Genomic DNA, 17188 nt, shown 5'->3' with positions numbered 1-17188 from the left:
TGTAACTGTGATTATTATAACACACTGTGCAGAGGGCTGATATTTAGACACTACACAGAAGATAATCACTCCTGCAGAATGCCTTTCTGATTTCTTATGGATGACATTAGCCACAGGGGACACACTGGACCCGCTTTTTGACACCTTCATTGGCTTCTCATTCATTCCCAGGTGCAGCTCGACCAGATGCTAAAGAGTGACAGAAAACCTGATTATTTTGGCACCTGGCTCAGCTTTAGAGTAGACTACCTTTGGACCTTCTTGGGTGACTTTGGGCAAGACATTTCTTTTTCTGCCTTACTTTCCCCATTTAGGAATAATGATGTCTTTCCAATTAAATAACAGTATTTATTCCTTAGCTCAGATCTGAAAATGACACAGCTGTTAGGACATACAAAGTCTTCATCAGATTTGACACAGGCAAGCAAACATTGTCAATATCAGCTGATTTAATGAAGTTCTCTACTTTTCCCCACAAATCTTATTTCAGCCATATACCCATGGACTACGTAGCTACAACGCTACTACTGTAATGATAATGACCTCTTTTGTAAAGCACTGAGATCTAATGATGAAAAGCACAATATAAACTGTCTGATAAGTTCTAATTGGGACCCTCAGAGTAATAGCTCTCAAAGGAATTGTCTTGGACCTGCCAGGAAGAAATTTTGACATGTGCTGGTTTACATCTCCCAGCTTCCCTGAGTTTGCAGATTATTAAAAGTATGGTGCAAGGCCTAATTCGTAAGTTTTTGTGTCAGGAGAGTGAGTGGAGTGTCCTGGTTTGCTTTACAGGTTTGTAGAAGTATAGTAAGATACTGAGCTGGAATCCTAGAACTTGCATAGTGCAACAGTTAAAATACATTTCTCACTGACACTTTTGGTTTAATTGGTACTCCATATAAAACTTGCACCCTTTCTGTCCTTACAACTATTTTCTTACCATACTGTATCCATAACTCTCCTGCTGAGATTTTTTGGTATGCCTCTTTTATTCCTCTCTCCTGTTGATTTTCAAACTCTTTCAAGGACTAGATTTAAATCAAAGGGGTTGTCGTTGACTTTAATAAGCTTTTAATAAAATCTAAAAGAAAAAAAAAACACCAACACCCCAACAAGAGCAGTTTTTATGAGGGTTTGCCTCCCTGCTCTAACCCTACAAGACCCCATATTCTGAGATTTTTTTCCTACACACCTGGCCATAATTAAGTAGTCTTTGTTTTTCTTTCAGTCTTAGCCTTGTTTTACTAAACATGGTGTAATATAGTATTAGGGGTACCTTATAAAAGAATTAACTTCAAGTAAATTAAAGCCTGACTGCCTGGTAAACATGCCACCCAGTGAAAGACTTACTTATTTCCAGGCAAGTTTTAAAATGTTGACTGTTTTGAAGCCTTGGATATCTTCCTTTACTGTAGGATCATTAATTTTCATTTCTTTTATTTATTTTCTGTCATGTTTGCCATCCTGATTTTTTTTTTTTTTTTTTGTTGTTTGCTTAATGGCATGTTACAAGTAGGGGAGGATTTTCTCAGTCTTAAAAACCTGGCCATGTCAAGTTGAACAGCAGATGAACTGGTTAATCAGAACAGATCCCTCAAATTAAAGCACTTCAATGAGGTTTGGATTGAAAAGGAAAACATGAAAGAGAAAATGAAGGGAATGCAATATGGGCATCATGCATGATCTTGCTCTCCTTTCAGGTAGGAGCTAGCACAGCAGTTTTTAACAATCAGCCCTTGTGTGTTTGTGTGTTTTCTTTCCCTCCATGTTGTTTCACAGTTATCTGTTAGTAACACAGTATTATTACACACAGATTAAAAGACAGGCAGCTTTTAGGCTCCCTGACAGTTGGCTAGAGCAGAGATTAGAGATAAAAGTTAATCCCGTGAGGTAATAGCAAAAAAAGAGTACAAAGACATGAGATGAGCCGATAATGGTTTGTTTAGGTAAGAAGGCTTCCCTTGCCTTGGGGATTGGCTCTTGCTCAGTGGTGCTCTGAGTGATAGCTTCCCAAATCCTTTCTAAGGTTTATAACAGCTAGCACTGAGCTGGGGAGAGAGCTAGGGGAAAAATATGGCAGCCAGTAGTGGTAAAACATAATGAAATCATTCCAGCCATAAATGGAAGGTGCCGGACCGTGGGGGAGATGAGAGATGTTTTCTTCCACAGCTGCAGAGCTATTAGTCAGTTAACACTTGGACGGAGGGAGCTTAAAGCAGTTTCTAAGTCATGGTTTAAAATATCAAAGAAACTTATGTTTCTGTTTCTTGTAAAGGGAAAAATAACTTGAAAATTTAACAGCATGAGTATGACTGAGGGTGGTTAAAATGTTAATAGTCTGATAGATTTTAAGTTGCATTTCTCTTAAGTTTCACTCTTCCTGGTGGTTTCATTGTACCTATTGCATGTTCAGAGAGAAAAGTTTTCAGTGATTTTCTTGTATTTCGTATATTTAGGAATGCTCTTAAATCTGCATGACATCACAAATAAAATTCAAATAAATCCATCCCTTTATAGTCAAGTTATGAAGGGATATTCAGCAGAAGATTAGGTACATGAAACAAGTGAATCCTTACTTCTGTACAGCCCTATCATTTTGCAGCTAACACAGATAAATGTGTTTGAAATAGAAGCTATCTACCAACCACTGGCAACTCAGCACTTCGCTGCAGTCTCAAAATTGAAGAGGTGGAAATTCATATCCTTGGTTTTTTTAAACAAAGATTGATGAAAGCGGTAGCATTCCAATTCTTGAGTATAATAATAATATGATTCTGAAATAACCAATTAGCAGGCTAGAATTACTGAACCTGCCTTTAAAGTGGCTATTGCTAATGCTAGGCTAAGAAGTGAACTGTAACAGATACAAAAGTGTGCTGTATTAGGGCATCTAGCCATCAGAACTGATGGAACAAAAAAACTGCCCTCACACTTGCTTCTTTGTATTTCTCTTTTGATGAGGGCTTTAGCAGGAATACCAAAAGGTACAATTATAAATGGAAGAACTCCAGAGTGACCATGAGTTCCATAAGATACAATTTATTCTAGTGTCTGAATTTCTTTAGTTCCCCTAAGAATCTGTTCCAAGGAGTCAGCAAATCAAACTCTGATCTTTACTTCTTTTCTGTCGAGGATTGAATAGCTAGATATTAATTATTATCCCACTTGGAATATCAATGAAAACTATTTGTGTGTTCACAGTAAGGAGGTCTTTGAAGGAAAAGTGATGAGAAGTTCGGAAACTAACCACTCGGATTTTCTCTTTAAACTTAGAAGGAACTGAAACTTATTTTTAAATGTTTTGGGTTTTTTTTTTTTTAATATCATAACAAAGTACTTTGATTGCTTACTAAAGTCTTCACTCATTCAGGGTCTGTGGACTGTGGGACAGGCTGGACTAGTAGTACTTGTAGATTAGTGTTCAAATTCATGAAATCTGAATTGTTCATATTCATCATTTGAGAGAGCTCCTTTGAGGTTTGAGACAAAAATGCTAGTTAGCAGTCAGTAAGTATTGCTAGGTCTTCTTTCTGCAGTTACAAATAACTGAAGTGTTTGCAAGAAGTCATTTAGCAGTGGAATGAAAACATCGCTCCACGAATCAGTATTATGATGGTTTTACTTGAGAGACCCACCATCTTTCAGGAAATACCAGTTTTCTTCAAATACAGAAGCAGAAACTGCTGTAGGTACATTACAGGGCTGTAGACTGTCATTTTCTGATGCATGAGATCCTAATACTGCTAAAGTAACACTAAGATGTCACAGAGGTAGTAAATCCTCCTACAGAGCAGTGCGTCTGGGAGTATCTTGTGTGGTGACCAGAGCTGCAGACACTTGCAAGATGCTAATTTGTGAATAAAAAGGGGTGATAGGTGGGAAATTTCACGTTCAGAGTTTTCTGACAGAGAAAAGAACGCTTTTATAGCAGTATTTTCAGGTTAGGGCTTTCTTTGTTGCAAGCATTTGTCCAAATATGATGCAGTTTTGCATCCTTCTCTGTCTGAAAGCCTGTAAACCTGCCAAAGTGTGTCATGTCCTGTTCTGTTATTTTGGTTTTGGCCACAGAAATTCCAGCCCCGTTTTCTCCTTTTTGTACTTGAATGAGCAGGAAAAAGAAGTCAGGGTTTGGAGAATGTCCTTTTCCAAAGGGGCTCAGCTGAGTTCCTCTTTCTTAAATAATTTGGAAGTTCCTTGCTTCAGGCTTAGTCAGGTTTTGAAGATGTAAGAAGTTACAGGAAACTGTTACCAAAATTTAGCCTCAGGTTTTTTTTTTTTCATTATAACAATTAGACAAGAAAAGGAAACAGAAGGAAAAATACCAGCTTCTGCACTTGCCAAAAGAATTGTCCCATTCCTCTCTTCTGTTCAGAGGTAATTCACGTTTCTGGATAACAACTTGCCATAGCTTTCATATGCAGTGCTAATATAATTTGTTTCTAATAGAATTTCATCGTGCAGACAGCTTGTAGATAATTGGTTTAGGAGTAAACTGAGGGGAGGGTTTTCCTCCAGTCTCTCTTTTTATCATTTGCTGCTACTATGTGTCATTCAGAGTCCAACTCAATCAAGAGTCTATTACTGATAGCCCAACAATGTGGTGCCTACAGATCTTTTATGATGCAAAAGTGGGCAGTTGCATTGTGTTTGTTTCAAAAGGCATGACATAAAAAAATAAGAAAGAACTTTACATACAGGCTTTTAGATAGGAAAGTGATTCATTGATAATGGGTTTTGGTTATAACTTTCTTGGTAAGAATCCTACATTGATTAACAGAGCTTCATGAAGATTTTCAGTTTTTATTGAGAGTCAAAGAAATTATGTGAAGCTGGGGTGTCTCTCCATTCAGTATGTCAGGGCTGCTGTGCTCCTCTAATGTTTCATCTCAGTGCTTTACATACCCCTAATTTTTCCCAAACTAAGGAAGGAGAAAATGGGATCATTTAAGCTCCCTGCCTCACAGTTTGGTACCATCACATGTGTAAGTATCAGAGGTTGGTTTTAGAAGCCGTAGGACTCACTGGAAGGGAAATACGGATAATCCAAAACTTTTGTGATTTGCCCCGCCCCCCCCCCCCCCCCCGGGGGGGGGGGGGGAAGCTAACCGAAACATTTTTTTGAAGTCTTACCCCAGTGAATGATTTCTCTTGACTGAATGTGTTCGTTCCCTTTAGGACTAGTGTACAGTTTACATGAAGAGTATATTTCACGTTCTTTTGAAGCGGGGCATATCGGGGAAGATCTTCTGTTTTCCATTGCTGTAGTCAGACTTCACACAATGACGATGAGTTGGTATAACCCTCAGTTTAGATGATATTCAAGTATTTGTGCATTTTTTCTTGAATTTCATGATCTATAAATAAAAGAGTAGATTCCACAAAAATAGTCTTTTAAAAAACATTTCGTCTGTCTCCTTTGACTGGCATGGTCAGAAATGCCAGAGAAATAGGTGTGGCTTTGTTGTGCTTTAGTACATTGGTCTGGACCAAAACAGACCAGGTCTCAAGCCCCAGGAAAGTGAGGGAGAGAAAAAATATACTCAAGTTTTTCACTTGTCAGGCTCAAAGTCTTTTATCTGAACTGTCCTATTCCTTTTTGTAAGAAGCCACAATGTAGCTTTTTAAAAATTAATAAAAATCTGCAATTTGGTCAGAAATTAAATTGCAATTTGTCAAATAAACGTAGCTTCACTGTGGTACCATTGGAGATCTCCTGTCACATTGCTCAACTCAGAAGTTGTACCTTTCTCCCAGTGATACTGCATAGGCAGGCAGCAGTGATTCGTGTTGCTATTGTACAGCCCTTCAGAAGAGTGTGCGCCTGGAGATAGAGGCTGAGCACTCATAAAATGCCTTCACTCTTTTGTAGGCTGTATAGTATGAAATCAAAAAGTAAAATTTTGTCCTTGGTTTCTCATACCTTTTTGTGTTCATAGGGCAGTAGGAAACAGAAACAAAAAAAATGAACAGGAATCCCTTTATCTCAAAAAGTGAAGCTGAGAAGATTTTGAGGACCTTTCCTGCTGTTTTCAGAAAGAAACTATACAGGGATGATCAATTTGATCAGAGAAAATAGTCTTTTACAAAAAACCAAACCAAACAAAAAAACTTTAAGCAAGACCTCCATCAGTCATTCACAAGATGGTATAGGAGATCTTGGTTCTATTTTTTCCAGTCTTTTCAAGCCTCCTACATGCCTGGGTTATAGGTGGGGTCAAGTTGGGAAGTGTTAAAAACCAGAGAAGAACCATTTTTGGTATGTTTAACATTTATCTGAAAGTAAGAAAAGCCATTCAAAAGACTTCTAGTGAGTGAACTTTCCTGATAGTTTGAGACCCAGGTGATTCGGGGAGTCTCAACAATGTCTACAAGTTTGAGTAATTGTCTGAACTTTCAGAATTTTAAAGGTTATTCCCGTCACTAGCAGTACAATACGTTCACCGTGACTGGCAACTTCAGGGAGTTTTTGCTCTATTGACTCTTGGCTACCGTTTTGTTCATGTGCTGCTCTGTATTCGTGACAGCAAATTGATTTAACTTGCAGCAGGAAAGTGTGTGTGTGCATGTGCGCGTGAGCGCGCGAGCAAGCGAGCGAGCACGCAGGAGAGTGCGGGAGAGGGGGAGAGAAAGAAAAGTGCCTATGTGAAATGTACTGGGGAGCAAGGCGAGGATACTGAATGGCAACATTTAGGCATTGACTGTGACATTGTATTAACCTTTTTAATGGATGTATGTAATAAAGTGACATGTAAATGGAGCACAAGGGGAGATATGACACTATATCTGGAAAAGGATAAAACAGTCAGTGAATACTGGGCTATTATAGCAGTTTGCAAACCTTGGATAAACTCAGTCAGCGGTTGTATAATTGGTTATTCAATCCCGACCCTTGTTCACAGCTCAAAGCCAGGAACACTGAGACCTGTTGCCAATTTGAGTGAATGCAGTGACTGTACTCGGCCGGGGCCTAACACTGGAGCCAGGCCTTTTCCTGTGGGCTGGTTTCCACCATGTCTGGGACTGGCGCGGTGACAGTAGCCCTTTTGTTGTGAAAGGCTGGCTGGTACTCCCCTCCTTTGCAAAATGTCTAACAGCTACACAAATATAAGAAAATAGGAAAAGGGACTTACTGTAGCTTTTCTCTTACTGAGTTAAATGTAGGGGCTTTGAAAAGGAGGCAAAGTCCAAGCAATAAGGAAAACTGAAGCATGTTGTGAAATGTTATGGCCAGATAAGGAAAGCGCCATGTTTTTCCAATCTATGATACATACCCTGGGGAAAACTGAATTCTCTTAAACAACGTGAGACATAAACTGTGCATCCAGAGCGATGTTCTGCTCCCTTTTGAAATATTCGCCCCTGCATGTGCAGTTGTCTCCCAGCCTGTGCTGAGCAGCCTGGGAAGCATTCTCTGGAGAAATGATTCCTGCGGGCCTGATGTGGTGGCTGCTTGTGCGAGCATAAGAGCTTCTGCATGGACCTACTCCATAAAAAGTTAAAAAGTGTTGACATTGTCATCATGGGTTTGTTTGAGAACCGCCGCTATGGAGGTTGTCTCTCGCATTATGGAGGCAGCATTGTGTAAGCCAGCTGGAGATGAACAGAGAGAGTGATACAAGTACCCTGGTTCCCTCCACCCTCATCCCTACATACACAACTTTGCAGTAAAAGCAGGGAGATATTTATGGAATGTCCTGACTCAGAGGCCAGCTGTTTCTCTTCTAGTAAAATGGTAGTTAGAAATAAATCAGAAGAAGGTTTGATTTTGGTTGATGAAATAATGAATATTCAGTAATATATATAGAAGATGAGCCTAGATGAGCTAATGGTCCCTTCTGGTTTCCAGCTTTTTGTGAATGAATCTGCAGTGCTATGAATCTGCAGTTTCTCCTTTTCCTCTTTTTTTTCCCCACTTTTCTCTAGCTTTTAGTAGTGGGATCTTGCTCCTTTACAAGAAGGATAGTTTCTCAATGTACCTAGGTCACTCAGGAGTATTTTTGTCATGTCATCGAACTATACCACCTCAGAAGGAAGAAAATTATCGACACAGTAGATTATGCGCAACTTTTTTAAGTTACAAAGTAAAATCGAGGTAATGGTTAAAAATTATATGCCTCTAGATCACAAAGAGATGGGCTTGGGGGCTAATCTCTTTGCCATTCTGATTTACTCTAGTTCAGAGAAAATAATACAGAGTGCCTGATTTAATGAAAGGCTGCAATTCAATCAGGAGGTTCTGCTGAGGTCATATAATATAAATGGTTACAGCACCTCTTGACTGAGTTACAGCCTTGATAATTCAGTACTTTGTTGTTATTTATGAGGGTAACTTTTCAAAGCAATCTGCATATCTCCCGCTAAAACCTGCTTTGAAAAGTTTATACCATGATGTCATTGAAAAAGAATTTTTTTTTTCTTTTGGTAAGAAAAGAAAAAAAAAATCCCACAAAACAACACCAGCAAAATGAGAGGGGAAAGGAATGCATTGTTTTAGAATAGAAAATTAATCACTTGGAAATGGACTGGTTATTGTGAAGCAAATGCAGAAAGAGTATTGAACTTGCGATACATGAGAAAAACTACAGAAACTCCTGCCAAGGCTTTTAACGGAAAATACACCACACTATCTCATTATAAACACAGCTTTGGGAGTGAAGAGTTACAACAGTGGAGAAGAAATGGCATTATGGAAGTATATATTTTTTGATAATCATAGCTAATGTAGCTCAGCCTTAATTGAAGTATTTTATGGAGTAGCAGGAACACACTGTAGTAGGGACTCTTGGAATTTGGTGCTTGGGGTGTTTATATGAAGAAGGACATAGTATTGCATGCTGGTGAAACTAGAATGATTTAGCCATCAGGAGAACTGCACTGAGTCCATTGAAGCCTATTCCTACTGATGAAAAATCCACTCAGCATATACCTGACCTTCTTAATTCCCCCAAATATTATCTGTGTTTTACATTACAATGCCATATTGTCTGCAAGGATAATGCACTGATGTTTCCCTTAGGTCAGTGTTTCCAATTTAGTGAATTTCAGGTGTCTGGCTGAGAGTCTATGCTCTTCTGTAGAAAACTGAATGCTTGAGATGCCTTATTAATTTAATGTAGTTAAGAGACTAGTGGGCTTAAAGGATTTTGTAGTAACCCACAGAGAACTACCAAATGTAATTTAAATAGAATGTAGGAAACTTTTTATTCCTTTATTTTTTCTGACTTAGAAATGTTCAAAGTGGTGATAGCTACTGTTACGTGTTTTAAACTTACAAAAAGTGTCTGAAGTATATATGGAAACAAGTGTTTCAATTAAACTCAGATCATGGCTTTGCAGAAGCCTAGCTTTTGTGCAGAATGCTCTAGCAATGCACACTTATGGTGCTGCTTCTTTTTTTTTTCTCTAGCAAAAGTTAAATGGGAGGGGGAAGAAGGATGAAAAGTACAACACACTGCCTACCAAGTAAACTACAAATCACAGCTGAGCTACAGTTCAACTCTGAATTCTTGGAAAGCAAAGTAATTTTCCTCAACCAATTGTTTTAAAATCGAATATCATTCACAAGATTCACTGAGAATTGAAGAATTTATGTTGATAAATTTAGAACCCACTAATAGGTTCCATCAAGTTATAGTAGGAATTTGAAAATTTAGACGGCAAGGTTCATGAAGATCTGGGAAAAGTTTGATTTTTGGATTGCTGTGTTATGGTTCTGCATTTCACTTCTCTGGTTGAGTAAGAATGAGATCAGGATTATGGTTTTAAAATAAGAATCTGTCACTTCCGTGAAGAAATCGTTGATTGGAAAACGCATATTTCCACCTTTTCTCTGAAAAACAGTAATTCCATATTTTCCTTAATCCTCTGCTGATGTAATAAATAATATCCTAGCTCTTCTGTTACATATAAAGCAAAGTCTAATGGTGCCATTTTTAACACTGTTACATTTTCCACTACCTGCCCAGCCATCCTTGCAAGGATAGACATAACATATTCTATATTAATGCCCTAGAGTGTGACCTTTACTTTTTTAATCAGGCTGCCTTTTCTGTATTCCTGATTCAGCTCATGTTGAAATAACTGGAAAGATGCTCTCTTTGATGTATCAGGAATTAGATGGGACCCTCCAGCTCCATCATCTGCTATAATAGGGCTCAAGAAATACATGAGCAAATGGGAAAGTTTTCCAAAGATTTATGATGCCATGTGACAGACTTGGAAGGTTACCTTCCATTTTACACTGAGTGTCTGTTAAGGCACTGCCATTTCTTTAGCAGGGGATTGTGAAGCTCTGTAAATCAGTGGTGTAGTGCTTAATGGCTGTGTTCATATAACCAGGAGGCTCCAAGTTTAGTTTAGTGGTTAGAACATAGGAGAGAAGGGAAGCCAGCACAAAATAGTTCTTTCTTTCTCTTCTCTTCTTCCCTGTAACCATTGTATTTTACGTGGCATTTGACCATGTCTATTTGTCATTCATGTGGCTTATTCCCCCCGAGTACATTGGAAAATGCCGTTGAAGAAGGAAAGAGGAACATGGGAGGGCATGATTGTGTGGTTTTGCCAATTGCAACTCTTAAGACTTTGCTGAAAGCTGCAGTCGTCAGTGTGGTTATGTGATACAGAAATTTATTCCATTGGCTTTCAAGGTATAGACTGCTTTCATTTGTGCCATAGCATCCCCCCAGGATTAAGTCATTTGTTGCTCTGGCATTCTCTTAAAGCCTGGTCACAAAAGAGAACTTTCTGAACAATGGGCCTGTTATCCTATTCAGCCTTTTCTGATCTATTAAATTCCCTGTTACACCATTCTGCAATTACTCCACACCCCACCTTCCCAGACTCCCTGTTCTCAAGCAATCTGGGAATTTGCCCTTGTCATTTGCCTCACTCCACAGGAGCCCCACATGCCTCTGTTTCCCCACGCCACTTTTGATACTGACTCTGAGTCCTTTTCTGTGCTTGGCGTACTTGCACGTATTTGGTATGACTCTCCTGCATATGTGAATACCGGCGAAGCATTTAATACATGTTTATTCAAAGATCTCTCTACCTTATTCAAAGAAAGGTAGGTTTCAGGGTAAGGATTTCATTCTCAGCCTCAGTTTTATCTCAGGGTTGAAAAAATAAAAGCTGAATTGAATGTGGTTCTTTTTCCAAACATCTCTTTCTAGATACAAAAAAAATCTGTGTGTAAAATGCATATGGCTGAGCACTTGTGTCTGCAAAGAGAGGTAGGTACCATACATGAGAGGTCAGTGTTAGTCACAAAATTAAGTCATTGAAGATATGATTCCATAGAACAGTTTGATAATGGTAATATTCAGGCAGAGTTCATTAACATATTTTAGACATGTCAGTGACTTTTACTGTCAGGAGGATCATTTATTTGTAAGTCTTGCAAGATTACGTTGCTGCGTGTACATCCAGATCCTTATAATGATTCTTAGATCATGTGTTACGATCCCTGTGTCCCATTCCTTTAGTCAGTTATAACTTAGTCAATCGCTGAGATCGTAGTCCCAGAGGGAAGTTTGGGGTTGTTTTTTTCGTTCGAAAGGTAGATGTGGTCCCACTGAGAGTTTTGAATATGAGGCCAGAGTCTTAGGAGAGACAAGGCAGTGATTAGAACTTCAGTTTCATAAAGACCCATGTTGTTCACCTAGGCGATCTGCTGATTTCTGTACCAGTCTGAGCTTTTCAGAAGATGCCTTATTTCTTTTGTAATCATGGGAGGTAGAAATAATCAAGACGAGAACACAGATGTGAAGATCACTGGTGCCAGATGTGTGTGATAAAATGAAGTGCAGCTTCTGCCCATTTGCAAAGCCAGATGTCTCTTGCCACCACACTTAAGAAATGAAGAGTTAATAAGATCTTGAAATAAAGATGTTGCAGAGGAGATGGTCCCTTCCAGTGGATCTTCATCTGAACTTTTGTCCTGCTTCAGTTCAGTTTAAGCCTCCTCTTCACTGATCTTATAAGGCTGTGCAGGTGAATGCTTTGGAATTGCAAGAAAGAATTGATTTTTGTTTATGAGAAAGACCTCATTTCAGTCATCCCCAAGAACTAGAGGCAGGCCTTCTCAAATACATGGTTTGCGAAATCTGTGAGGATGAGTACTCCTCCCTCATTTTTCAGTAGAACAAACTAGGACCCAGAGCCACAAGGACAAGTTTGTCGGACCAAGTAGGAGAAAGCTAACTCTAAGAGGAGCTGATGAGATTGGTAGCACAGAGGTGAGGGGACTGTTTCTTGTTTTAAGGTTAACTTCCCTTCATCAGAGGAAATGTTGGCATTCTCTGTATTTCTGGAGTCAGTGTTCTTTTTCCCAGGGAGAATGTAGTGTCTCTTGATTGTCATCATTGTGTAAAGAGCACTCAGTGTAAAGAGCTGCTCAATGAATGACCTTAATTCTTGGGAAGGTGTTCTGTTCCTGCTCTGCATTCACCTTACTGGTCCTTGGTGGTTCATGAAGCCATCCTGCATGCAGATGATCTTTCTTGTGGATCTGGACAGTTATTTGCAGAGGAGGTTTTACCATCCTGAAGTGAATGGAGGAAGTCATAAGTTTTCTTAAATAGTCTGAAAAAGTTCTGCTGCAGGGTATAAGTAAGATCCCTCTCTGATAAAAAAGAAAGATTTTGTTCCTTTAGAGTGTTGGTAATGATTTGAAGGCATAGTTTATGCTTGAATCTAGATCCTATTGTCTTTTCTGATAGCAGAAGTTCATGTTACAGGTCTTTACGTCCTCTCTTGCATATTCATCCAGGCTGCTGCGGTTACCTATTGGATGTCTGGGGCATGGGGGAGCTCGGTGTTTGTGACCATTTTCAATAATCAGGGAGTGCCCTAACTCTCCTACTCCTTCAATGCATTGTGCAATATAAGTACATTTCAGATTTTGACAAATGAGTCCCCTGTCTTAGCTCAGTATTGTTTTCTTTGTCTCTTTTTCCCTCTTTGACTTTTCTGCTTTTACTTTCTGACTTTTCTTTCCCCTTGTCCAGAACTATTGTGTTAAAAAGCTATGCATAATGGACTTTCTCTGATTTTGCTTATTTGGGGATACCTGTCAGAGCTGTTACATGGCTGAACCACACATCTATCTTGATGTTAGTCCCTAACACAGGAAGAAAAGTGCTTGATCAAAAGGCAACCCAATGTATTTTCTCTCCCTATTTACACTGAACATAACAGAGTCCAAAAAATCCATGAATGGAGACAAGTGAGAACAAACAGAACAAGTTGTCAAGGCAGATGGAATGCTGTACTTCGGTGGAGAAGCCTGTGTGCAAATCCTGGAAGATTATTATTTTAAGCAAGTCCAAAGATGACATTAGCTTTAATAATTTCTACTTAATTTGACGTAATGATTCCCTGCAAATATCATTTACATCACAAGTAGCAGTCTGATTTACTGTGAAACTACCTGCACTTCAGAAGCTTTGATTTATAGTGTACATTTTTTTTTTCTTTTTTCTTTTTTTTTTATTATTATTTTTCATATCTTTCTGGCATCTGGCAATCGATGATTGAGATTTTGTTTTCACATATGTTGCGCAAGAGGAGTTCAGGATGTGTAGTTGTTTAGCATCAGGCGTATGTGCTTTAATTCTCACTTCCAGTGGTAAAACAGTCTGTCGTATTTTTAAAGAGAATAGAAATCAGAGCCTACTGTGTGTTTCGCGATTGTTTCAGGGGGATAGCCTTTTCAGTTTTCTACTTTCAAATTTTTAAATCCTTTTAATGGTTTTATTAACATCCCAAATGAGTATTTTTACGGTTCTTTCAATGTTATCATTAGGTTCAAATTATAATAGTACACATTTACTCTAGGAAGTACATAGACAATCTGATGACTGTAGCCCTTTCATTACAAAATCATGTCAACTTAAAATTTAAATAAATAGCTCCAGATGATTGAAAGATGTACATGGTCTTACCTCGATTTGATTGATAACATACGACTCTAAACCAACCGGTTCCATGATATGTCAATATTTTGAAGGTCTTTAGTATTATATTGTCAACTTTCAAGTGTATTTGCACTTCCAGGTGACTTACTGGGTAGTTTACTGATTTTATTTGAATGTGGAATTGCCTGATTTTACTTCATATTTACTTGGGTCACCAGGACAGTTGAAATACAGGGTTTGCATTTTATGGAACTTATTTGTTATGTGTAGTTTATTAATTGAGTAACCTGAACTAGTAAATATATGCATATGAATGCCTGTATTCATTATTAGGATCAGAAAACATTTTAGCACATTTTTTTCTCCTAGCACTAACAGGTCTGAGTGCATCGTTTAAATGGGCGCAGTCATTTTCATTTAAGGGAAAATTAACTTTTCTTCCATCCGCCATTGTTCTCTAAAGAGGATTATAATACGGTCAGTGAAATGCTAAGAAGGTTAAAGAAAAATTACGTTAACCTCAAAGGAGGGAATGTCTTATTTATGGCCTAACCTTGTAATTATCCTGCAAAAACAAATACAAGGGGCGGGGGGAGGGAACCTCTTCTTTCTGCCCAACTTCCACCTCCCCTTACTCTCCCTGTCACTTCTGGCAGTGTAACTAATGGCCATATCTGGATCCAGCCCTCCCCACCTCCGCTCCGCTGACATCATAAATTATCCAGATCTAAATGGACAACATTCATTAGCTGTGCACTTTACAGAAAGAGCCAGCTCAGGAGCTAAGCACTCGCCCATTTTTATTAAAAGTTAAAAAGCTCCTTGCTGTCACGGAAAGGGGAGGTTGGAAGAGGTACAATGGAGGACAGTGCCACAGAGCTAATAAATAAAAATAATAACTATTACCATTGGTTGGGTGACCCGGGGAGAAGAGCACTACCGAGCCATTTGTTGTTCCCTTTCACTTGTCAACAGCAGTGGCTTAAAAGCCTTTGCCATTGTTCAGGGCCTAATAGCACCTGTTGGGAAGATAGGAAGACAGCTGTCAAAAAAAAAAAAGGAAATAAAAAAAAAAAAAAAAGAAAAAAGAGGAAAAACCCCAGGGTGGGGGAGGAGGGTGGAAACCGATGGTTAGTTCAGTAACATGCATTTTGGTGCAGCTGCAGCAGGACATGTTATGGTTTCCATTCGGAAGTGTCTTCCACTTACAGCCAGCCCAGACAGGCACCAGCAGAGCCCCAGTGCCGGCCCATGGGTGCCCATTCTGAGGGCACTGATAGTTAACCAAAAAAACCCTAAACTCTAAACCATGCTTCAAGAGCGGAAGTTGTGGCTTTATGCCACAAGTGCTTGTTTCACTTGCTGCTTTTTTTCTCTTTCACTTGCTGCTTTGTTTCTCGCCTTATTGCTATCTTGGTGTCGGTAAATAAGGTTCCTCTTCCCTCTTTGTCAAGGTAAAGACCACACGTAAGGAGGGCCAAGACGCAAGGAGCCCCAGGTGTCAACAGCTCCCATTGCAGCTGATCATCTGGAAGTCAGAGCTGTGTACTTCTTGGTAGTGGGAAATAATGACTGTGGCAAGGGCTGAAAGATAGGCTATTTAGAAAATTGTCTTCTCAGCTTCATCACATACAGTGCTTGCTTTTGTCATTTTGAGGAAAATTATGACCACTTCAGGACTCACTTTTTTCCCATTAAAAAAAAAAAAAAAAAAAAAGGTTGCTTTGTGATTTTTTCGTAAGAAAGTTATAGTAATTGCATGTGAAGGGTTACATTGTTGCTGTTGAATTTAGGATTTGAGAAGTGGAGCGGTTGAGCTTCAGAAGGATTTCCTTGAAATTCTATCCAAACACTGTAGTTCTCAATTTATGTTTTATGGTTATTTAGATTATAGACTTTTTGGCTCTCCTGGGGTTTTGTTTTAGGTTGTTCTTGAGAAAGCATTTAATTACTTAAAAAGAGACAGGTCAGCACAAAAGAGCTTTTCTGTCAAAGGATAAACCATGGAACATCTTTAATGATGTTTCAATGCCCATAAAAAGTTACTGTATAGTCGTCTCATTGAATGCTTTTTTTAAGCCCTCTTGCTTATTAAGGATGTGCTGAAAATGTAAAAAATTAGCAGACCAAAAAAATTGCCCTCTGTTAATACTAACAAGATATTATGGCCCTTTAATTAGGAACTGGCTCTGCTTGTAGCACCAATACAAAAATGTATTTCAGGGGAATATGTATTTCAGTGGACTATCTCTGTCCAACTGAGACAGAAAAATAAAACTGAAGTGAAATGTAATGGTATTTAATTCCAGATGTCTCTGTTTTTATGTTGTTACCCTTGAAATAGTCTCTGGAAATATTAAAACATCTTTGTGGTTTCAGAATTTCAGTGAAGCTCAGGCTTGGTATAGTGCCTCCTTCTGTCAACTGACACAGGTTTTTTTGCTGGATGGACCACTCCTGAGAAAATCAATTCTGTCTTTCATTTAGAGATGCCTGGAATTAAAGAGGCATTAGGAAGTTGAAGAACACAGATTAAGACAAAATTCTCTTTTTTCAGGCATAAGAGAGGGGTTATTTATTTTACTGTTGCCCTTCTTTTCATAAGGATTCCTACTGATGTAGTATCAGTGTAAAAGGAGAAGGTTGCTGCTCAGGTGTTTGAAAGTGAGTTACTCCATTTTATTTGTTAATTTTATTTTATTTTTAATATCACGACAGCATGGGGTCATTTTTTAAATTTAACATATCTTTTTTAAGCTTGGTAACGTTCAATAACTTGCATTGTTCTTACTTGTTAATTTAATTAGGGGTGAAGAAGACGGTGGTAGCGGGAACTCAGAAACATTCTAAAGATCATGTATGCTGGAAAAGATATTCCAGCAACACTTGTGCCAGTGAAATGCTGCATTTGGCAGAATGCGTTCATGATCAGCTCTCTCAGCCAACTCACTGGCCTGGATCTCCAAAGGCAGTCAGAGCCCAGTTTGTTTCCAGAATGAGATTTATGCTCCTGAATGCCTCTGGGAATCCAGAGCACTGAGTCCCAACAAATTTCAGTGACAAAAGATATATTGTCCTGTGCATGGCATCCAGTGCCATTCACAGTGCCTCAGCATGCCCTTCTCTAGGAGACACAGTAGCTCGGCTGCAGAAATGGGAAAGGCAGAGATTGAGTCAATTCTCGAACCTGCCATACCCTACTATGTATTTGCAAGGACAAGGATTTAGATGGATGGTAACTGAGCAGTGACTACAAACTACGCTGTTCT

At 38.9% G+C, this 17188-nt stretch overlaps 1 protein-coding gene across 1 annotated transcript in view; it reads left to right on the top strand.

Annotated features, from left to right (window-relative positions):
• LOC104407464 (transcription factor SOX-5-like) overlaps positions 1 to 16470 on the top strand; it is an 85762-nt gene extending 69292 nt beyond the window's left edge. Inside the window, exon 3 of the mRNA XM_010016760.1 lies at positions 16299 to 16470. Within this exon, the coding sequence (XP_010015062.1) occupies positions 16299 to 16309 (11 nt within the window). The 3' untranslated portion in view covers positions 16310 to 16470. The remainder of the gene's footprint in view (positions 1 to 16298) is intronic.
• Positions 16471 to 17188: the final 718 nt, after the last annotated feature.

This window comes from Nestor notabilis, unplaced genomic scaffold (assembly GCF_000696875.1).
Source record: "Nestor notabilis isolate BGI_N333 unplaced genomic scaffold, ASM69687v1 scaffold6586, whole genome shotgun sequence".
NCBI classification, from domain to species: Eukaryota; Metazoa; Chordata; class Aves; order Psittaciformes; family Psittacidae; genus Nestor; species Nestor notabilis.
Note: the sequence above shows the minus strand (reverse complement) of the source record. Positions and strands in the feature narration are given on the sequence as shown.